Here is a 24,416-nt window from a genome sequence, read left to right as displayed (position 1 = left end):
ATCAAGCTACTAATTGAGGCCTAGCATGCAGTCTGCAATCAGTGTAAAATGATTCTAGGCTTGGCACAAATGGATAACAGCTTTAAAGATCATCATTTGCTAGGTTTGTAAAGTACACATATTATACAAGTCTCAACCATTAACATTGAGATCACATTTATGCATATCATCAGTGTAAATAATAAACACAAAGCAGGTATCTCTTACCCCTCTGTGTCTAATTGTCACAAAACACAGTTTAGGTGTTAGACAGGCTCCCTGTTAAAGCCTAGCATGCAATCTACAGTCAGTGTAAGAATGGTGCAGGGCTTGACACAAATAGACAACAGTGTTGAAAATCATCAATTGCTTGTTGTGTGAGACACATATAATACATAAGTCTCAACCTTTTATCAACCTTTTATATTGAAATCACATTTGTGTATAACATAAAAAAAAAAAAATATATATATATATATATATATATATATGTAGCTGAAAGAAGGAAAGTAGGCACATAGAATAACTTCCCACTTCTGCTTTCACTCAGAATAAGTGCAGGCCGAGTGATGAGAGAGTGGAGAGTTTAGTGTCCATGGAAACAACAGGGTAGTGGTGTGTGTTAAGGACCTGTAGGGTGTTAGGTGGGCTCTGTTACATAAGCATTGCAGAACCTCAAATGCGCCCCAGATCAGTCACACTGCCACCAGAGGGGATAGAAAGGTACCTGTACAGTATAATGTAGTCTGCATCAGCAAAAATAGTGAGCGCTGCGCCGCCTTCAGCCGTCTGATCAACTGCCTTGTTCCAGGCTGCAACAAGCTAGTGTATACTGTGCAGCGTCTGAGGCATGTTGCACAGTGGCAGTCACGTGACTCCGGTCAGCTGATCAGGCCTGTGCTGACACGCGTTTCGCCCACAGGCTTGTTCACAAACAGGATACCCAGCTAGACACAGAGGCACTATTATCCATCATTTAGAAATAAGTGGATTTATTATGTGATTACATTTCTACCTAAGCTTATTGTTAAACAACAGGGATATGTGTGGTCACCATTGGTAAGGGATACCTGCTTTGTGTTTATTGTTTTTCCACACTTACCTTGTCTGCGGCTGCCAGCCTTCACCATCTCTTCAGAGAGATAGGCTATATTTTCGCCCTAATCTTTTTTCCCTGCGATAAGAATATTGATTGGATACTTCAGGCAGGATTTATTATATTATATGTTATATGTTTATGTTCGTCTTTTTGTCTTGTCTTGGTATTCAGTATTTCCAGTGCTGTTAGCACCAATATTTTAACGAGTGTATTAAAATTGTTATTTTATCAATTATTCATCATATCATTTCAAACTACTATTCAAGAGTGCCCCAGTAAAAGAGTCCACTTAACCTGCCTGTGTAGGGACATTTTTTCTACTATAGGTTATAGTCGTTTGAGGGTTGCTGCATGTGCTGGGTGTTCGATAACGATCATCCAACAGATGCAGGATGACCAGACAACGATCTTTATCATTATCTAATCATCCACCTGTCTGACCGTGTGTATGCACCATAACACAGAGCCGTAACTAGACTTTTTGGTGCCCTGTGCCAGAGAGAGGTGCCCCCCCCCCATTTTTTAAATAGGGACATAAGATAGTGCACCTGAAAAGGGCCATGGCCTCATGGGGAAGGGCCAGGGAAGAGATAGGGGAGGCCAGGAGATGCTGGGGATAAAGGAAGAGGAAGCTACAAGTGAGAATGATTGTAAACAGGAAAATTGACATGTCCAAACAGCGCCCCCTGGCCTGCGGTGCCCTGTGCCATGGCACTGGTCACACCACCCTAGTTACGGCCCTGACATAACATATACAAGAGTTCCCTCAACAATGAGTCTCTATTTGTTCTGTAGTCTTTGCATAAACAAATTTTCTTTGGTTCAGGCACGTAAGTTATTTGTTTTATGATATGTTTTTCATGTTAGTCCTACATTGATGTCAGTTCCAATATCAATAATGAGGTCTGGATAATTAGAATATAACTATAATTCAATCATAATTTTATTTGACTAAACACTTTTTAATTCAAAATTATTAATTCCATTTACATTAAAAAAATTACAAAAATTATGAAATATTTTGAAACTATTTTTCATACTCTCTCACACTTTTAGAGGCAGAACATGAACCTGGTTGGGAAATGACTGCACTCATTTATTTCAAATATACAGCTACTGCTACTGCAACAATAAAGGAAACAATTGGACTACTGTACTGCGCAGACCAAAACCTCAGCTGCTGCACGAGAACGTCGATTTCATGTCCAGGTTGTCAGAATTTGCGGTCTGGGTGCCGAGTGAACAGATACTTTTAGTGGCACATCCACGGAAAGTCACAAATCTTTTTACAGGACCTGTGAAGAACAAACAACATAAGTATCAGCGAATACATTTTTTATGTTATTTAATGTAAAAAAAACAGTAGTATAGAGTAATAGCTGATATAAAGTGATGTTTCCTAAGGGGTGACCTTCTCCTTTCAGCTAAGCGAGGTGACGTTTCCAGTCAGCCTGAGACACCAAATAGTCCTCTCTCTGGTCAAAACAGTAATAGTGTACTTGCATGAGGGGTGATGTACATAGGATGCTGTCACAATGTAGACAACACAAAGTTGACAGTTATGATGTCGACATCTGCAGAATATCGACATTTTTAACATGTTGACATATGAAAAGTTCTGCAGAATGCCGACTACAGAGTTAGTCTACTAGAGCGGAGGGTTAGCATTAGGCAGTGGGAGCAGAGGGTTAGGGTTAGTCTATAAGAGCGAAGGGTTAGCGGTAGCCTGTGGTAGTGGAGGGTTAGCGTTAGTCACTGGGAGCAGAGGGTTAGGGTTAGTCTATAAGAGCGGAGGGTTATCGTTAGCCTCTGAGAACAGAGAGTTAGGGTTATTCTATAAGAGAGGAGGGTTAGAGTTAGTCTCTGGGAGTGGAGGGTTAGGGTTATTCTATAAGAACAGAGGGTTATCATTAGTCTGTGGAAATAGAGGGTTAGGGTTATTCTATAAGAGAGGAGGGTTAGCGTTAGCCTGAGGGAGCGGAGGGTATGGTTAGTCTATAAGAGTGAAGGGTTAGTGTTAGCCTGTGGGAACAGAGGGTTAGGGTTATTCTATAAGAGCGGAGGGTTAGCGTTAGGCTGTGGGATCAGAGGGTTAGGGTTAGTCTATAAGAGTGGAGGGTTATTGTTAATTTATAAGAGCGAAGGGTTATCATTAGCCTGTGGGAGCGGAGGGTTAGGGTTAGTCTATAAGAGCAAAGGGTTAGCGTTAGCCTGTGGGTGCAGAGGGTAAAGGTCGGTCTACAAGAGTGAAGGGTAATCGTTAGCCTGTGGGAGCGGAGGGCTAGGGTTAGTCTATAAGAGCGAAGGGTTAGCATTAGCCTGTGGGAACAGAGGTTTAGGGTTATTCTATAAGAGCGAAGGGCTAGCGTTAGCCTATGGGAGCGGAGAGTTAGGTTTAGTCTATAAGAGCGAAGGGTTAGCGTTAGCCAGTGGGAACAGAGGGTTAGGGTTATTCTATAAGAGCGAAGGGCTAGCGTTAGCCTGTGGTAGCGGAGAGTTAGGGTTAGCCTATAAGAGAGGAGGGTTAGCGTTACTCACTGGGAGCAGAGGGTTAGGTTTAGTCTATAAGAGCGAAGGGTTAGCGTTAGCCTGTGGTAGCGGACAGTTAGGGTTAGCCTATAAGAGAGGAGGGTTAGCGTTAGCCTGTGGTAGCAGAGGGTTAGCGTTAGTCACTGGGAGTGGAGGGTTAGGGTGAGTCTATAAGAGCGGAGGGTTAGCGTTAGCCTCTGAGAACAGAGGGTTAGGGTTATTCTATAAGAGAGGAGGGTTAGTGTTAGTCTCTGGGAGTGGAGGGTTATGGTTAGTCTATAAGAATGGAGGGTTAGCATTAGCCTGTGGAAATAGAGGGTTAGGGTTATTCTATAAGAGATTAGGGTTAGCGTTAGTCTGTGGGAGCGGAGGGTTATGGTTAGTCTATAAGAGTGAAGGGTTAGTGTTAGCCTGTGGGAACAGAGGGTTAGGGTTATTCTATAAGAGCGGAGGGTTAGCGTTAGGCTGTGGGAGAAGAGGGTTAGGGTTAGTCTATAAGAGTGGAGGGTTAGAGTTAATCTATAATAGCGAAGGGTTAGCATTAGCCTGTGGGAGCGGAGGGTTAGGGTTAGTCTATAAGAGCAAAGGGTTAGCGTTAGCCTGTGGGTGCAGAGGGTTAAGGTTGGTCTACAAGAGTGAAGGGTAAGCGTTAGCCTGTTGGAGCAGAGGGTTAGGGTTAGTCTATAAGAGCGAAGGGTTAGGGTTTGCCTGTGGGAGCCGAGGGTTATGGATAGTCAATAAGAGTGAAGGGTTAGCGTTAGCCTGTGGGAGCAGAGGGCTAGGGTTATTCTATAAGAGCAAAGGGATAGCGTTATCCTGTGAGAACAGAGAGTTAGGGTTATTCTATAAGAGCGAAGGGCTAGCGTTAGCCTGTGGTAGTGGAGAGATAAGGTTAGCCTATAAGAGAGGAGGGTTAGCGTTAGCCTGTGGTAGCGGAGGGTTAGCATTAGTCACTGGGAATGGAGGGTTAGGGTTAGTCTATAAGAACGGAGGGTTAGCGTTAGCCTCTGAGAACAGAGAGTTAGGGTTATTCTATTAGAGAGGAGGGTTAGTGTTAGTCTCTGTGAGTGGAGGGTTAGGGTTAGTCTAAAAGAGCGGAGTGTTAGCATCAGCCTGTGGAAACAGAGTTTTAGGGTTATTCTATAAGAGAGGAGGGTTAGCCTTAGCCTGTGGGAGCTGAGGGTTATGGTTAGTCAATAAGAGTGAAGGGTTAGCGTTAGCCTGTGGGAACAGAGGGTTAGGGTTATTCTATAAGAGCGAAGGTTTAGCGTTAGCCTGTGGGAGCGGAGAGTTAGGGTTAGTCTATAAGAGCGAAGGGTTAGCCTTAGCTTGTGGGAGCGGAGAGTTAAGGTTAGTCTATAAGAGCAAAGGGTTAGCGTTAGCATGTGGGAACAGAGGGTTAGGGTTATTATATAAGAGTGGAGGGTTAGCGTTAGGCTGTGGGAGCAGAGGGTTATGGTTAGTCTATAAGAGCAGAGGTTTAGCATTAGGCTGTGGGTGCATAGGGTTAAGGTTAGTCTAAGAGCAGAGGGTTAGCTTTAGCTTGTGAGTGCAAAGGGTTAGGGATAGTCACTAGGGGGAGGTTTGGTAATGGTTAGGGTTAGGGGCATTATTCGACACTGGATGACAACCAGAAATCATAACCACCTGACTGCCAGATCCAGTAGACACCACCGAGTCCGCCGGAGACCTGCTAGCAGGTAATTGATCGCTGTTTTGTTAACATTCTAATAATGTCGACATTTCATCAGTGTCGGAATGATTACAAAGTCGACATTATGAATGTCAATAAAATATACCGAACTCGATATACACAAGTTAGGCACCGGACCCAGGCCCCCGCTGGGTCCCTTTACCAAGCCCGGGCCTGGGTAAATAGTACCTGCCTCCCCCTCTTGGCGCCCTGCCCAAAGCCTAACTCTAACCTGCCCCACAGCTTAACCCTGTGCTTCCTACCTGCATCCTAACATTCCCACCCACAGCCTAACCCTAACATACCCCGTAACCTAACCCAATACTTCCCACATGAAACCTAAACCAAACTTACCCCACAGCTTAGCCCTATCCTTCCCATCTGCAACCTAAGCCTAACCTTCCTACCTGCAGCCTAACCCTATCCTTCCCACCTGCAACCTAACACTAACCTCCACCACAGCCTAACCTCCCCCCACAGCCTAACCTTAACTTTTCCCACCCACAGTCTAACCCTAACCTACCTTGAAGCCTAACCGTAACCTTCCTATTCGCAGCCTAACCTTAACCTTTCCACCTGCAGCCTAACCCTAACTTTCACACTTGAACTCTTACACCAACCTCCCCCACAGCCTAACCCTAACCTCCCCCCACAGCCTATCCCAAACCTTCCCACCTTTGCAATGGAGATTGTAAACACTACAACATTGATGTAACATCGTCGCACCATGGACTTTGTGGTAGCCAAGAGTCTACTCTAGCTACTCTCCTCTAAGCCAACTAAACAAGGCCACTAAGACAGTGTATTTGTGATTTGGATCCCAGCATTCCCAGAAACTCCCAGAACACGCCCATGAGACTGCCCCTATTTTGACACTTTAGGTCACCACCCAGTCTCCACCCTGAAACGTCCAGGGATCCAGGGCCATCTTTACATATAGGCACACTGGGAAGCTGCCCGGGGCCACACGATTCTAGTGGCCTTTGAGCAGGGGCAGGCTGGGCCAGGGGGCATCTGTATGGAGTGTGCGCTCGCTCTGAATCAGGGCCGGCCTACCAAAAATTGGAGCGGCCTCTTGGATGCTCGCATAGCTGTGGGTTGCCACCCACAGCTTATGCGAGCGTCCAATGATGATGGTCGTGATGATCAAGACCATCGCGACCATCGGTCTTGCGACGAGATCCCTGCGGTAGGGTCTCGTTGTCGCAAGCCCTGGAGTGATTTTGGCTCTATCAGAGCCAAAATCACTCCCACTGACATCACTAGTGATGTCAGTGGGGCCGGACCCAGACGGAAGGCATTCCCATGGGAACGCCTCCGTCTGGGCAGCCACGCTACCGGCACGCCCACCAAAGGGGGCGTGCTGTCAATCACCATCGACAGCACGCCCCCTTTGGTGCGAGACCCTGAGCGACGGCTTCCCCGTCGCTCGCTGGGTCTCGCGCATGCGCACGACGGAGCTCCCTCCTTCGTGCGCATGCGCACTTGGGCACCATCGACCCGCTTGCGAGCGTACAGCGCTCGCGAGCGGGTCTGGATGAGACCCAGAGTCTCTCAGGCTAATATTATTTTTGTGGCTACTCATAAGTCCACTTCAGATATGGTAACTGACCACATAATGGCTGTTTTATTCCTTCCATGAAGCTGGACTATAAGTAGCCTTAGATGTATTTCATCAGCCTCTACAATGGGTGATTCATCATTTATATCTTGCTGTGGTTGTCAGAGTACAGAAATAAATGTTTAAATAATTACCATTAATATTGATACGTTGTAGAGCACACATATCTTCACTGCCTGTACATTGCATGGTGTCCTCAGTGTAGCACCAGTCAGATGTAGCCGAAACACAATACCGGCAGGTCAGTCCATTTGGCTGGTAGTTATCCCTGGGTACTATAAAACATGGAGATAAAACATGCAATATGTATGTCGTACTCCTATGTCTATATCATTTAATATACTGATAAAGTATACTTTATAAAGTAATCTGACTTCTTGGCATCTAACATAACCTACATTGATAATTTAGTCCACACTCCTTATGTATCTCATTGGAATAATTGCTGTAAGTAATAATATATGCATATTCAGCGCCGTAACAAGGGGTCCCATTGCCAGTGCAGGCCACGCCTCCTCAATGTGACATCATATGGAGGGGCAGGGGCCACAACCGCCAGGAATTACAGCAATGCCAGGAGAATCCTCAGGATGGGCCGGGGGGCAGTAAGGGGAGAAGTTTGCATGTCTGATGCATCAAAAGGACACTCCAGGCAGCACTGCTGCAGAGAGTCTGGGTGCAAGTGCTTCCCAGGTGCAGGGTGAGCGTTGGTGCCACCCACAGGGCTCTGTGCTCTGAGCAGTGGCACATCTCGCACACCCCGAGTTATGGCCCTGTGCATTTTAGAAACCACAGTAGAGATACACAACATTTGATTGCAAAGGGCAATAGGTCAAGAGACCTCCTTAGTGACATGTTATCTCTTTTGTTTTACAGTAGAGGGCACAGTACTCTTTATATTACGCACATTACTCTTTATATTACGCACATTACTCATTATATTACTTTACGCACATTACTCTTTATATTACTTTGCACATTACTCTATATTACTTTACGCACATTACTGTTTATATTACTCACATTACTCTTTATATTACTTTATGCACATTACTCTTTATATTACGCACATTACTCTTTATATTACTTTATGCACTTTACTCTTTATATTACTCACATTACTCTTTATATCACTTTATGCACATTACTCTTTATATTACTTTGAACATTACTCTTTATATTACGTACAGTACTCTTTATATTACGCACAGTACTCTTTATATGACTCATATTACTCTTTATATTACTTTACGCATATTAATCTTTATATTACGCACATTACTCTTTATATTACTTTAAGCACATGACTCTTTATATAACGCACATTACTCTTGATATTACTCACATTACTCTTTATATTACTTTACGCACATTACTCTTTATATTATTTTGCACACATTACTATTTATATTACTCACATTAATCTTTATATTACGCACATTACTATTTGTTACGCACATAACTCTTTATATTACTTTGCACATTACTCTTTATATTACTTTATGCACATTACTCTTTATATTACTTTATGCACATTACTATTTATATTACTCACATTACTCTTTATATTACTTTACGCACATTACTCTTTATATTATTTTGCACACATTACTATTTATATTAATCACATTACTCTTTATATTACGCACAGTACTCTTTATATTTATCACATTAATCTTTATATTACTTTATGCACATTACTCTTTATATTACGCACATTACTCTTTATATTATGCACAGTACTCTTTATATTACTCATATTACTCTTTATATTACTTTACGAACATTACTCTTTATATAACGCACATTACTCTTGATATTACTCACAATACTCTTTATATTACTTTACGCACATTACTCTTTATAATATTTTGCACACATTACTATTTATATTACTCACATTACTCTTTATATTATGCACAGTACTCTTTATATTTATCACATTAATCTGTATATTACTTTATGCACATTACTCTTTATATTACGCACATTACTCTTTATATTACGCACAGTACTCTTTATATTACTCATATTACAATTTATATTACTTTACGCATATTAATAATTTATATTATGCACATTACTATTTGTTACGCACATAACTCTTTATATTACTTTGCACATTACTCTTTATATTACTTTATGCACATTACTCTTTATATTACTTTATGCACATTACTATTTATATTACTCACATTACTCTTTATATTACTTTACGCACATTACTCTTTATATTATTTTGCACACATTACTATTTATATTACTCACATTACTCTTTATATTACGCACAGTACTCTTTATATTTATCACATTAATCTTTATATTACTTTATGCACATTACTCTTTATATTACGCACATTACTCTTTATATTACGCACAGTACTCTTTATATTACTCATATTACAATTTATATTACTTTACGCATATTAATCTTTATATTACGCACATTACTATTTGTTACGCACATTACTCTTTATATTATGCACAGTACTCTTTATATTTATCACATTAATCTTTATATTACTTTACGCACATTACTCTTTATATTATTTTGCACACATTACTATTTATATTACTCACATTACTCTTTATATTATGCACAGTACTCTATATATTTATCACATTACTCTTTATATTACTTTATGCACATTACTCTTTATATTACGCACATTACTCTTTATATTACGCACAGTACTCTTTATATTACTCATATTACTCTTTATATTACTTTACGCATATTAATCTTTATATTACGCACATTACTATTTGTTACGCACATAACTCTTTATATTACTTTGCACATTACTCTTTATATTACTTTATGCACATTACTCTTTATATTACTTTATGCACATTACTATTTATATTACTCACATTACTCTTTATATTACTTTACGCACATTACTCTTTATATTATTTTGCACACATTACTATTTATATTACTCACATTACTCTTTATATTACGCACAGTACTCTTTATATTTATCACATTAATCTTTATATTACTTTATGCACATTACTCTTTATATTACGCACATTACTCTTTATATTATGCACAGTACTCTTTATATTACTCATATTACTCTTTATATTACTTTACGCACATTACTCTTTATATAACGCACATTACTCTTGATATTACTCACATTACTCTTTATATTACTTTACGCACATTACTCTTTATATTATTTTGCACACATTACTATTTATATTACTCACATTACTCTTTATATTATGAACAGTACTCTTTATATTTATCACATTAATCTTTATATTACTTTATGCACATTACTCTTTATATTACGCACATTACTCTTTATATTACGCACAGTACTCTTTATATTACTCATATTACAATTTATATTACTTTACGCATATTAATCTTTATATTACGCACATTACTATTTGTTACGCACATAACTCTTTATATTACTTTGCACATTACTCTTTATATTACTTTATGCACATTACTATTTCTATTACTCACATTACTCTTTATATTACTTTACGCACATTACTCTTTATATTATTTTGCACACATTACTATTTATATTACTCACATTACTCTTTATATTACGCACAGTACTCTTTATATTTATCACAATAATCTTTATATTACTTTATGCACATTACTCTTTATATTACGCACATTACTCTTTATATTATGCACAGTACTCTTTATATTACTCATATTACTCTTTATATTACTTTACGCACATTACTCTTTATATAACGCACATTACTCTTGATATTACTCACATTACTCTTTATATTACTTTACGCACATTACTCTTTATATTATTTTGCACACATTACTATTTATATTTCTCACATTACTCTTTATATTATGCACAGTACTCTTTATATTTATCACATTAATCTTTATATTACTTTATGCACATTACTCTTTATATTACGCACATTACTCTTTATATTACGCACAGTACTCTTTATATTACTCATATTACTCTTTATATTACTTTACGCATATTAATCTTTATATTACGCACATTACTATTTGTTACGCACATAACTCTTTATATTACTTTATGCACATTACTCTTTATATTACTTTATGCACATTACTATTTATATTACTCACATTACTCTTTATATTACTTTACGCACATTACTCTTTATATTATTTTGCACACATTACTATTTATATTACTCACATTACTCTTTATATTACGCACGGTACTCTTTATATTTATCACATTAATCTTTATATTACTTTATGCACATTACTCTTTATATTACGCACATTACTCTTTATATTATGCACAGTACTCTTTATATTACTCATATTACTCTTTATATTACTTTACGCATATTAATCTTTATATTACGTACATTACTCTTTATATTACGCACATTGCTCTTTATATTACTCACATTACTCTTTATATTACGCACAGTACTCTTTATATTTATCACATTAATCTTTATATTACTTTATGCACATTACTCTTTATATTACGCACATTACTCTTTATATTACGCACAGTACTCTTTATATTTATCACATTAATCTTTATATTACTTTATGCACATTACTCTTTATATTACGCACATTACTCTTTATATTATGCACAGTACTCTTTATATTACTCATATTACTCTTTATATTACTTTACGCATATTAATCTTTATATTACGTACATTACTCTTTATATTACTCACATTACTCTTTATATTACTCACATTACTCTTTATATTACACCCATTTTCAACATGAAATAGATCTGGTTGGGCTGATTCTGTGTTAGATGCTCCAGCGTCTGTGTGTGCATCATTTACTACTGTAATATGCGTTACTTTGCGCACAAGTCCTTCCATGGTGTACATCTGTGCGTCTGCATGTACAAAGACTACGAGACCTACTTTGAGCGTCTTTAGATGCTGAATAACATTTGGTGGGTTTTTTTGTGCGTATACTGTGGGACACATGTGTTGCGCGGTATTCAAGAGACTAATGGTGCGTACACATGGTACAATTAAAATGCACACTATAAACAATAAAGATATCGATCATATCGTTATCGTTCATATCGTGTATTTTTCGGTGCCTCCAACCCACCAACGACCTGCGATGCGTGGGCACGTATGGACAATAAAGATATCGTCCATCTACCGTTCATGCAGGCCAACCGGGTCTATATCGACCAGGTTACTATAGGGACCTGCGATCGTTGATTGCGAGTCACTAGTTGTCATTGGTGGATTGGTGGAGTGCTGGATGGTCGATATCGATCATCCAGCACACACGGGAGATCGGTCAACGATATCGTTATCGTTAACGATCGCCCCGTGTATATGCACCATAAGGGGTAAATTTACTAAAGGTCGAATTTAAATCAATCTAAATCGATCTGACTTGATATCACGCTTCAGGGGCTAAATCGCACATTTACTAATACAATTTTTTGCATTGATTTTGAAATGTTCATAAATGTGCTATTTAGCCCTTGAAACGCAACATCGATTTAGATCGATATAGACTGTTTTATAATAGATTAAAATCAACCTTTAGTAAATTTTCCCCTTAGACACATGCGCAGTTGAAAAACATGAGCGCAATGCAGGAATATCAGAAGATACGTACTGTAATTCTGGGCTATACCAAAGGAATGTAATATAAGACTTACATGTAGGTACTGGAGGAGTACAGTCATCAGTGTAACAGCAGGTAGTGCCCATCTTCATGTTGATATTGGGGGTGCTGAGGCTTCCAGGTGTATTACACCGATCATTAGGTACACAAGACATTGCATATATGTCAGAGATTATCTTCCCATCTGTACAAAGAAAATGATAAAAATATGTTTTTTCACCAGTACTAAAGGGAAGACGTCCCTGCTTTATGGTCAATAAATGTTCTAAATGGGGGTTCCCACCTTCAACTTAAAAATGACCAACCTCCTGCCTTCCCAATAATTGCCCTTTGGTGGGGTTCAACCACTAGGACCTATATTACTGTCTTTTTTTAGCAGTGCCCCATCACTTACATATAGCTGGGACATCTACAAACCACTTACGTTTCTGTTCATCTCTCTCTGTAGCGGTCTAATCAAACTTACCATGAAACTAACATCTTCTATTTACCTCTTTCCATTACCTATGATCAGTTATTCTGCAATATAATTTTGTATTCATATAATGAACACTAACCCATAGCCAAGTCTCACATACATTCACCTTCCTTGTTTTGGAAATTATTTTGCTACTTTTTTTTATTTGCTCTCCAAATGTCCCATCACTGAGTCCCAGAAGGATAATCCTTCCGTTTTTAATTCTCTCCCATATGGTAAAGACTATCCATCTTTTTCTTTCTATCTTTCATCCAGGATGAAGGGTACATTTAATTAAGGTCGATTTTGTGTTTTGGACGATTTCCCATTGATTTTGCAAACCGACCAAAAGTTGAATATTTACTAAGGGCAAAACTGACATAAAACCGACCAAAAACCTGACTTTAGAATATGTTGGACTAACAATTGATACTTTTATTTAGAGAAGAAGAGGATCTGCAGATTTACTAAAGGTCAATTTTTAAAGCCAACTGAAAACCAATATCAAAATGACGGCCAAACCAGCCTGTTGCAGGCGAAATTGGGAGAAGCACTGCACAGAGCACTATGATCTGCGCAGTCTTCCTAGGTGCAAAAATGTGTAAATAGTTTAAAAAATATATAAAAAAATAAATGTGTGGGTTCCACCCTACATCCATAACCATCACTTTACCTCTCAGCCTTGTCTGGTACTGGAAAATTGGGAGGAAAACTGGTGTGAAGTTCCCCAGATTATCCAATAACCAGCACAAGCTAAACCAGCTGGGGGGGCTTGTGCTATAGCAGGGAGACAAGATGATGTCCCCCTGCCATACCATAACTGGTGAACCCAAGCCTGGAATTCCTTGGGAGGTCAAGACCCCATAAATAAAATAGATTCATTTCCTCCTGAGAAACCTGTAGTCCATCTGTAAAGAACAATATTATTGACTATTTTTACCCCACACCCACCACCACCAGGGGTGCGGAGAATAGCAGTGACAGATTTACCTAGAGTCTGCAAGGCTGCAGCCCGCCAGTAAAATCTGCCATCCCCGTTGTAGTCAGTGCCATCCGTGATAGGGCAGGCAACCCCAGTCGAGGTGTTTTCTGCCATTCTGTGCTATGATTAGCAGAGACTGGCTTCCAGTGGAAGCTGCTGTTCTGCCTTTTGGAGAGTCCTACACAGTTTCTAGGGGCTGAAGCCATTGCAGTCCCTACAAATAGGCTGTGTTAAGCACATGTGCTGCGCAGGTACCTGCCAGATTCATTGCACAGGTGCCAGGTCAGCAGCAGCGACAGCAGAAGCTGCTGCTGGCTCCAGACATTTAGCCCAGGGCTGGTTGTCCCTCTGGAGATGGGGACCCCATTTTATTTATTAGGTCCCACCTTCTAGAGGAATTCTAGGTCTAGACTGATCAGATTGGGGTTGTTTTACGGTATGGCAGAGGGACCCGACGCTGTGTGTCTCCTTGCTATAGCGTAAGCCTACAGCTGGTACTGCTGATCATTCGAATATTGTATACACAGCCCTCTGTGTATACAAGCACTGTGACTCCTTGGGCCTTAGCCCTCTGTGTATACAATCAATGTGACTCATTGGGCCTTATCCCTCTGTGTATACAAGCATTGAGTCCATGGCCAGTAGCCCTCTGTGTATACAAGCACTGTGAGTCCATGACCAGTAGCCCTCTGTGTATACAAGCACTGTGAGTCCATGGCGAGAAACCCCCTGTGTAAACAAGCACTGTGACTTCTTGGGCAGTGCAGTAGCCCTCTGTCTATACAAGCACTGTGACTCCTTGAGCCGTAGCCATCTGTGTATACAGCACTGTGCATCATTGGGGAATAGCCCTCTGTGTGGGCCTTAGCCCACTGTGTAAACAAGCACTGTGAGTCCATGGCCAGTAGCCCTCTGTGTATACAAGCACTGTGACTCCTTGAGCCGTAGCCATCTGTGTATACAGCACTGTGCATCCTTGGGCAACAGCCCTCTGTGTGGGCCTTAGCCCACTGTGTATACAAGCACTGTGAGTCCATGGCCAGTAGCCCTCTGTGTATACAAGCACTGTGACTCCTTGGGCAGTAGCCCTTTGTGTATAAAAGCACTGTGACTCCTTGGGCCAAAGCCCTCTGTGTATAAATGAAAAACACTAGCCCTCTGTGTATAAATTAAAAGCACTGTGACTCCTTGGGCAGTAACTCTCTGCGTATAACTTAAAAGCACTGTGACTCCTTGGGCCAAAGCCCTCTGTGTATAAATGAAAAACACTAGCCCTCTGTGTATAAAAGTACTGTGACTCCTTGTGCTGTAGCCCTCTGTGTATAAAAGCACTGTGGCTCCTTGGGCAGTAGCCCTTTGTGTATAAAAGCACTATGACTCCTTGGGCCAAAGCCCTCTGTGTATAAATGAAAAACACTAGCCCTCTGTGTATAAATTTAAAGCACCGTGACTCCTTGGGAAGTAACCCTCTGCGTATAACTTAAAAGCACTGTGACTCCTTGGGCCAAAGCCCTCTGTGTATAAATGAAAAACACTAGCCCTCTGTGTATAAAAGTACTGTGACTCCTTGTGCCATAGCCCTCTGTGTATAAAAGCACTGTGGCTCCTTGGGCCATAGCCCTCTGTCTATTAATTAAAAGCAACGTGACTCCTTGTGCTGTAGCCCTCTGTATAAAAGCACTGTGACTCCTTGGGCCATAGCCCTCTTTGTATACAAGCACTGTGACTCCTTGGGTCATAGCCCTCTGTCTATTAATTAAAAGCAATGTGAAAATGAGAAACTCTCTCGCTCTGGAGCTCGCTACCAAAGGGGCGGCTGTCGATGTTGATCAACAGCTCGCCCCGTTTGGTAGGCGGGCTGGGGTGGGAGGCTGAACAGACGGAGGCATTCCTTTCGGAACGCAAGCCATTTGTGGGCGGCCGCTTGATCAGAGCAGGAAGCTCCCTGGGGCTTACGGTTGACGAGACCCAACCTTAGGGTCTCGTCGCAAGCCCTGATGGTCGCAATGGTCTTGACCATCACCCTGGTCACTAGCTAAGCTGTGGGTGGTAACCCACAGCTTAGCTTGCGACCAGGAAGCCACACTGAAAAAAAAGAAGCGCCCGCCCTCATTCAGAGAGAGCGATAGCTGAATGCGGCCGCCTCTGTATGAGGGCCTGTGACTCCTTGGTCCTTAGCTATCTGTGTATACAAGTACTGTGACTCCTTGGGCAGTAGCCCTTTGTGTATAAAGGCACTGTGACTCCTTGGGCCATAGCCCTCTGTGTATAAATGAAAAGCACTGTGACTCCTTGGGCAGTAGCCCTCTGTGTATAAAAGCACTGTGACTCCTTGTGCCGTACCCCTGTCTGTGCCGCTGCTCTGTTGCTTAGTAACCAGGCAGCTCACTGCAGCCTATTGCCAATAGTGGTGAAAACAGTACTGTGAGCGGTTAGGTGGTCTAATGACTGTAAATTAATGTTATTGAGGTTAATAATACTGTAGGAACAAATAAGCGCAAATTATGTGATTTTTTTTTGGCAATTTTTGTAAAAAATCCAAATCCAAACCCGGACGTAAAATCAGAGCCAAATCCAAATCCAGCAAAAATGCCCTGGCGCACATCCCTAATGGCGAAATGAAATTATTTTTAAATCACAGACTCTGCTTAACATACTTATTGTTGATGTTGCACGGGTACTTCCGCAAGCATTATCCACGGGGCACGTCATGGATGTTCCGGAACAGGAGAGAGAATTAGTGCTCGTACACTTTTTGCACGTGAGAGAAAAACCTGCAATTGGAAAATAACAACGTAACAGACAGAAGAGCGGAACCAGGTAACAGAATGACAAGAATTATTGGCCCTCATTCAGAGCCGTTCGCTATTTGCGTTCGTTCGTTCAAAAACAAGGGGTGGCTATGCAAATGATCCGTCCGCACATTGCAGTATGTTCACACCTCTAAGTCTGAACGAGCGAGCAAAACATACGCTCGTTTATTTAATAAAAACACCCCCTGGCCGCTCGCACCATACGTCATGTCCGCTATTTATTAGATTAATCGAGTACATCGAACAGGATATGAACTGCTCGCTATTCTTGTGGTTGGTTTTTTCAACCGCTATTTTGCGAGCAGTTCTGAGTTAAAAAAAACCAAGTGACGTGGTCATTGACGCTGCTGTATTAATTATGCACACCCTTAAAACGCCCGTTTTGACCTTTAAGCACACCTGCGATCGGATCTCCACTCCCCGTTTTCAAGCACCTTCCCCTGTTACGCCTCATTCTGTCACTCAAAATAGCAGGCACTCGCTATATTGCGTACAAATGATTTTCGGCCGCACTGACTGGTTCGCGCATGTGTACTAAAAACCGTACGCATGCGCAGATGTGCGAACATCGCTCGGAACGAGCGTACTGCCGCTAGCGAGTGGCTCTGAATGAGGGCCATTATCTTCTAACAGATCATGTGATAACAGTGTCTATGTGATAATTCTATACACTGTGTATATTTGTGAGGGGGACATTCCAATAAGAGCAACACAGTCTGGGCAACAAAGGTAGAATTATTTAGAGGAAATATAAAGGATAGATAAAGATGAAATACCCAAGTGTTTATGACAGAAACATTGCTGACTGCTGAAATAAATACCTGATTTTTCGATATTTTTTGGAGTGCTGTTTACTTATTTAAGGGTCTATGGGCCTGATTCAGAGCCGCTCGCAAAAAGCGAGCACTCACACTGAATCAGGGCGGCCGCTTTTTTTTTAAAGCCTGCCTCCTGGCCGCTTACTAAGCTGTGGGTTTTTATTTTGCTGACTACATTCCGCACAGACAGTACACATTTATGTTACAGAGTACATGCTGTAAATGTCAGAATAAATAGAGACAGCATGTCTATAAAGTGTCAGAGAATGGATGTATCACGCCCCTGGGACAGCTCTGACAGTCTCTCACTAGAAAACTACTCCAGGACATTTGTTAAATACAGATCTAATATCTACCAAAAACCATGATTGTAACACAGGTAATGGAATTTGTAACATGTACTTACCAGTAGCTGTCAGAGCTGAGAGGACGCACAGTAATCTGAGGAATGATCCCATCATGAACTCAATGCATCAGCCTACTGCACAATACCCAGCAAGCATCCTGTTATTATATAGAGCTGGGGGGAGGTGGAGCTGGGAATAATTACAGTGGTCCTGAAGTGATTCTGTAGAAACGAAACAGAAACTACAGTAAAAGTTGTTAGTTCATTCTAAAAAAAGACAAATATGAGTGTGTTGCAACAACAAGAAGCAGGAGAACAATTTAAAAAATAACAGAGATCTAACATGGAGAAAATGCAAACAAAAGAGTAAAAAAGCTCCATTTGATCGGCAACTTTACCATTAGTTTTAAAGCTTGATTTAATATTGACTCATGTTGTCATTATCAGTCCAAGCCACCAATAATCAGCAGCTTAGATAAAATGAAGTTTAATGAATCTAGCCCTAACTATTCAATAATAATCCTGCATGATCTCTAGGGGTGGACGAGTGCCAGTTGGCTCCTAATAAAAGAAACTTTCTTATCATAGGGTGAAGACTGTATCTGGGCCAACTAACTGGACTTAAGCTACTGAGAGTTTTAGAATTCTGTTGATGTGCGGGATCTTCGAGTTGTCCATTATTGGTGCTTGACACGTAAACATTAGCTATCGGCCATGATCAAATCTTCATTCTTTTTTCTGGGGAACATAACAAAAAATAAAGAATTAATTTTCTTGTCTACACTCTCACATGCATTTGTATCGTCATTGCTGTTAGAAAGCTGCACCGTGTTCTCTTGGTAGATGCTAGCAGCCGCTGTTCTTTGTGTGTGTCCCCAGGCTCGTACTGGTTCAGTGAGGGGGTGGATAAATCAGCGGTGGGCTACACTACTTCAAGGCTCTGCCCCTTTTTTGAGTGGGCGGAGCTTAGTGGGCAATGAGGAGGGCAGGGGCTGTCCAGCATGTTCTTCTGGCTGTGTCAGACTCACTGGCTGGGAGGGACAGGACAGGCAGACGCTTGACCAAGTCAAGAATGCACTGAATAGGCAGGAGCCAATCAGCAGTGCTGTGGCTGTCCTTCAGGGCTTCAATACTGAAAGAATAGGAGTAAGCCTGAGGAGTGTGCTCTCCCACCTGCATCCTTCCCTCTGCTTCATGGGGATCCCTCCAGCTGGCAGCACTGCAGTAATCAGTACAGCAAATGTAAGTGCTAAGTAGTCAGATGTTTGATGCCTGTCCTGTCTGTGTCCCGTATCCTAAGTATCTGCCTGTCCTGTCTGTGTTCCACATCCTAACTGTCTGCCTGTCCTGTCTGTGTTCAGCTTCCACATCCTAAGTGTCTTCCTGCCCAGTCTTCCATAACCTCTGTCTGCCTGTCTTGTCTATGTTATATTGTCTATTTCTGCCTGTCTTGTCTGTGTTCCATAACCTGTTTCTGCCTGTCCTGTCTGTGTTCCATAACCCGTGTCTGCCTGTCCAGTCTGTGGGCCTGATTAATTATGGATCGCAAATGCGATTATGCTCACGAGCAGAACATTGTTGCGTACTGCGCATGTGTATGCATCGTAGTGTGCGAAGGCATCACCACGCAGACCCATCGCAGAGTGATTGACAGGAAATGAGCATTTGGGGGTTTTGACGGGGGTGGTTGTCAAAACGCAGGCATGTCAGTGCATTTGAACGCAATTAAAGGGGCGTGCATAAATTAGTCACTGTGATACCCCCATATGTGTGCCCAAATATGGGTACCAAACTTTATTTTATTATTTTATAAATATACCCCCGGCAAAGAAGAAGCCTGTCTGCCGCCGGAGAGCTGGACCCCTGGGAGTGATTACCGCTGCTGGGAATGAGGATCTCATTCAGAGGTGGTCGTTAGATGCAAGCAGTCGCACAGAATCAGGGAGGCCGCTTGCATCCTGAACGGCCGCCTCTTTGTCGATCGTTAAGCTGTGGGTTACCACCCACAGCTTAACGACCGACCAGGTTGATGGTCACGATGGTGATCACCATCGCGGCCATCGGGGCTTACGATCAGACCCTAAGGATGGGTCTGGGCACTCGTAAGCCCTAGGGAGCTTCCTGCTCTGATGGATCAGGAAGCTCCCCACTGACATCACTGAAACCACCCCCCCGGCTCGCCTACCAAATGGGGCGAGCTGTCGATCAACATCGACAGCCGCCCCTTTGGTAGCGAGCTCCGGAGCAACAGAGTCGCATGCGCATGCCTTACCATCGAGTCGGTTACGAGCGCATTGGCGCTCGCAACCGACTGAATAAGGTCCAGAGTATCGCTGGCGGAGGAGTAGAGGCCAGCGCCCTAGGACCTCTGAAGAAGACCCCTGACAAGGACCCTGTGAATGGAAGAAGAGAACAGAGGCTGAAGTGAAGAGGACCACGGAGAAGATGCCACTGAAGGAGGGAGCAGTGTCACAGGAAACAGGAGTGGAGTTCCCTGAGCGAAGAGTGGCGTCCGGTTTTTCGGTGGAGTAATACCGTTACCACTGCCTGGAAGGGAGCACCGAACACTATCTGTAGATTGCCCTCATTTCCTTATCTGTGCATTCAGAAGCCACTGCTGCTGTGGATTATTACCTCAGGACCTGGGGAGCTACTCGGCCAGAGGACGAAGGAGGAGCTCCAGTACTTACAGCGCAACCCGGTGCAGTGCACTGTAGGAGATTGCAGGCAACAGAAGAGCCACAGCTGGTGGTGATAACCGATGTGGGTGCCTTACCTCCGAATTTCCCTGAATTATTTAGCCGGGCTCCCATACTAGAGACCTAGAGCTGCCTCCAAGCAGCTGTGGGAAGGGGCTCCTTGTTAGTCAGGGGTCCAATCCTTTTATTAGTGAAGTGGAAGGTGTGGAAACATGGGGGAAATAACGTATAGGCCGCCCCCTCTCCTTTTGCCCGAGGTTAGCTTACAAGTCTTACGTAATTAGTTTCACTCTGTGACCCGCCAGCTCATAGTAATGTGTGATATTGTATTGCAACAGCTCATGTCTGTTGCAACTGGATTGTGTGGTAACCCTTCAAGTGCTGGTGTTTTATTTAAATTCTCACTTCACTAAAGATTTTGGCCCTCATTCAGAGCCATACGCTCTGAGCAGAGCGCACGCTCTGAATGAGGGCCGGCCTCCATGAAAATGGAGCGTCCTCCTGGACGCTCGTATAGCTGTGGGTGATGGCCGCGATGGTCTTGACCATCGCGACCATCGAAACTGCGAGCCGGAGCCTGCGGTTGAGGGTTCAACCGCAAGCTCCGGAGTGATTTTGGCTCTATCAGAGCCAAAATCACTCCCACTGACATCACTAGTGATGTCAGTGGGCCGGCTTCTGACGGGAGGCGTTCCCGTGGGAACGCCCCCGTCAGGGAGGCACGCCCCCGGCACGCCCACCAAAGGGGGCGTGCTGTCAATCAACATCGACAGCACGCCCCCTTTGATCAGACACAACGAGCAAAGGACTTTCCTACGCTCGTCGCGTCTGGCGCATGCGCACGACGGAGCTCCCTCCGTCGTGCGCATGCTCAGTCCAGAACATCAACCCACTTGCGAGCGGACAGCCGCTCGCGAGTGGGTCTGAATCAGGGCCTTTATACGGTATGTACCTTTGTTGAGTAACATTTAAATTGCTGGTTTGTTTTAATGTAATGTAAATTCATCTACTGGTGTTTTATTTATACACTCACAACGCTAAAGGCTTCATATGAACCTTTAAGTAGCAGTAATACTGCTGGTTTTATCTAATGCTATACCTGTTCACCTGTGATATTATTCTAAAAGGAAGTGTATTTCTTGCTAATGTGCTGTTGATGTTTCATTAAGAAGACAGATTTATTTCATTGCTCAAAGAGTTCCCCACCCCTGCGTGACCTTAGCTGGCAAAAACTCCTTTGTTAGTGAATTGTGCATATTATTTTTGCAAATGAATTTGCATAGTTAATTGTGGGCCTGATTCAGCAAGGAAAGCGCAGGAGAGAACGCACGCACTTGGGCGATATTTTTACTCTGCGTATGCATCGGAGTGCGCGTGCGTGAACTTGCCAGTGCGATCAAATTATGGTACGCAGACTACACGCAGTGTGTGTGCAGACCCTTTCGAAAATGATTGACAGGAAGTGGCATTTGTGAGTGGTGACGGGGGGTAGTCAGGCGAACGCAGGAGTTATAACGCCGTTGTAGGAATGTGCGGCCGGTCAGGTCACCCACTATTATGCTAATGGGTCCGATGGTTCTCGATGTTACCGATGTTTATGCTATCTTGTACGCTGATCAGGCTGTGAGTAAAGGGAGATGAGCGGCTTAGTATGGGGCTGGGCGTCTGCATCTTGTTCTGAGGTCTCCGTGCGTGTGCATTGATTAGCATATTCTCGCAGCGGACGGGTGCGTGCATCTGCATCCATTCATTCCTTGCTGAATCAGGCCCTGTGTCTTGCTTTGCTATTGCTTCAAGCCACATAGACTTTCTCATGCTATTGTATGCAAAAGATCTATGGGCCTGATTCAGAGCCGCTCGTAAGCGGCCGCCCGTTCGCTCCGAGCGATGTTCGCACATCTGCGCATTGCGGTCGGAAATCATGCGCTAGCAAAACAGCGAGGGCCTGCTAATTTGAGTGACAGAATGAGGCGTTTGTGGGTGGTAACAGGGGAAGGTGCTTGAAAACGGGGAGTGGAGATCTGAACGCAGGCGTGCCAAACGGTCAAAACGGGTGTTTAATGGGAGTGCATAATTAACAAAGCAGCGTCATCGGCCACGTCACTTGGTTATCTTTTAGCCTGAACTGCTCGCAGTGATTGCAGGAAGTAATACCTACCACAAGCACTGCGAGCAGTTCAGATGCCTTTCGATGTACTCGATTAATCTAATAAATAGCAGAGATGACGTATGATGCGAACGGCCAGGGGGCGTCTTTACAAAATAGCGAGCGCATGTTTCGTTTGCTCACTCAGACATAGAGGCGTCAACAGACCGCAAAGAGCGAGCGATCAATTTAAATAGCCGGCCCCTTTTTCTGAACGACTGTTCGCAAATAGCGTCCGGCTCTGAATCAGGCCCTCTGTTCTGCAGCTTCACCTGTGTAAAAAAGTGCATGTTTACCTGTAACAAAGCAAGGTAATATATACTTATAACTTTTTTTCCATTTTCACATACCTAAGACTGTTGTTTTGTGGCTATGCCTGTGTAAGAGTGCATGTCTACCTGAATTTGGGATGCATCGCTGTGTTTTACTTTTGATTCTTGGATCTGCAGTTCCTATCATCACCTGCAACTGCTTGTAAAATTTTCTGTTTTTTATATACTTTTTTTGTTGCCAGCTGGGGTCACAGGAAATGAGGCAGGAGGTTGGTACTGCCCAGGGATTGTTTTACTCTTTCAGTGGTATGCTAAGTATTGTCATTTGCTACGCTGTAATTTTATATTTCTAAGATTTTGAAATTGTTTATGTTGTGCAAGTACAGATGGAAAACCCTAGGCCCGGGGGAAGTATAAGGCCAGCAGAATCATTTGGTCTAACCCACAGAGCTTTTTTCTGCTAGCCTCATCTGCCTAGCTGTTTTCCTAGAATGGTAACCTGCCACCAGAATCTATGCAGCAGTACTGCCTGGAGCATCCTTAGGACGTTTCAGACAGTCACACCCAGTGCCATATTAAGGTCCACATGGGCCTGGAGCTGAAATTTATGAAGTGTCTATTGTGTCCTGCTGCCGGGGTGTGACTAATGATATGTGACCAGTACTGTGGAGAGGGTATATGGCTAGCACCATGATGGGTATAGCTAGAGCCTACCTTCAACCACTTCAATGACCATCCCCTGCTCGCATATATATTTGCTCCCACATACACATATTGGTAGTAGTCACCTATGGTGATAACAGTGGTGTAAGTTCACCCCAGATGCCCGGAGGCAAGTTATAATTTGTTGCCCCCCCCCCATCACAGCTGCTGACACTGTAATGCAGCAATTCGCATGCAGACAGGCTATAGATAGACGAAGGCAGCAGCAGATGGTCTGACATGGAGCTCTCCACTAGTGTTTGGTGGCTTCTCAGGTGCCGGGAAGGGGTGCCATGCATTGGGAGGCCATGATGGTACACTCCGGGTACATAGTTACAGCCCTAAGTGGGGTGAATATGTTGTGGACAATGGAGGAGGTGCCCCTTCAGTGCTGGAGCCCGGCTGCAGGTTCCTCCATTATCTCATATAGTTCTGCCCCTGGGTGATAAAGCACATACCTCACCACCTTTGTTCAGGCACAGGTATAAGTATTGCTGCCTGTACTACACTACCTTGCCCACCACCCACTAAAATATCTGTCGACCATCAGTCAATGCTGTATACAGAACCTCTTACACACTACTACTCATAGACCATCCCTCAAACACTGAAATACCCATCATTCTGTAACTTCCGTGTCCGATCG

General features: G+C 42.8%; 1 protein-coding gene across 1 annotated transcript; it reads right to left on the bottom strand.

Moving 5' to 3' along the window:
* Positions 1-1,513: 1,513 nt before the first annotated feature.
* Positions 1,514-18,087, bottom strand: LOC148509113 (phospholipase A2 inhibitor NAI-like). Its single transcript, XM_088443660.1, has 5 exons — positions 18,012-18,087; positions 16,632-16,748; positions 12,570-12,719; positions 7,056-7,196; positions 1,514-2,373 (listed from the first exon to the last, which is right to left on the bottom strand). Exons 1-5 carry the CDS (start codon positions 18,064-18,066, stop codon positions 2,252-2,254), a joined length of 585 nt encoding a protein of 194 aa, XP_088299786.1. The 5' UTR covers positions 18,067-18,087; the 3' UTR covers positions 1,514-2,251.
* Positions 18,088-24,416: the final 6,329 nt, after the last annotated feature.

This window comes from Taudactylus pleione, unplaced genomic scaffold, assembly GCF_031769625.1.
Source record: "Taudactylus pleione unplaced genomic scaffold, aTauple2 ptg000332l, whole genome shotgun sequence".
Classification (NCBI taxonomy): Eukaryota; Metazoa; Chordata; class Amphibia; order Anura; family Myobatrachidae; genus Taudactylus; species Taudactylus pleione.
The sequence above is the reverse complement of the archived record's forward strand: the minus strand, read 5'-3'. Positions and strand labels throughout refer to the sequence as shown.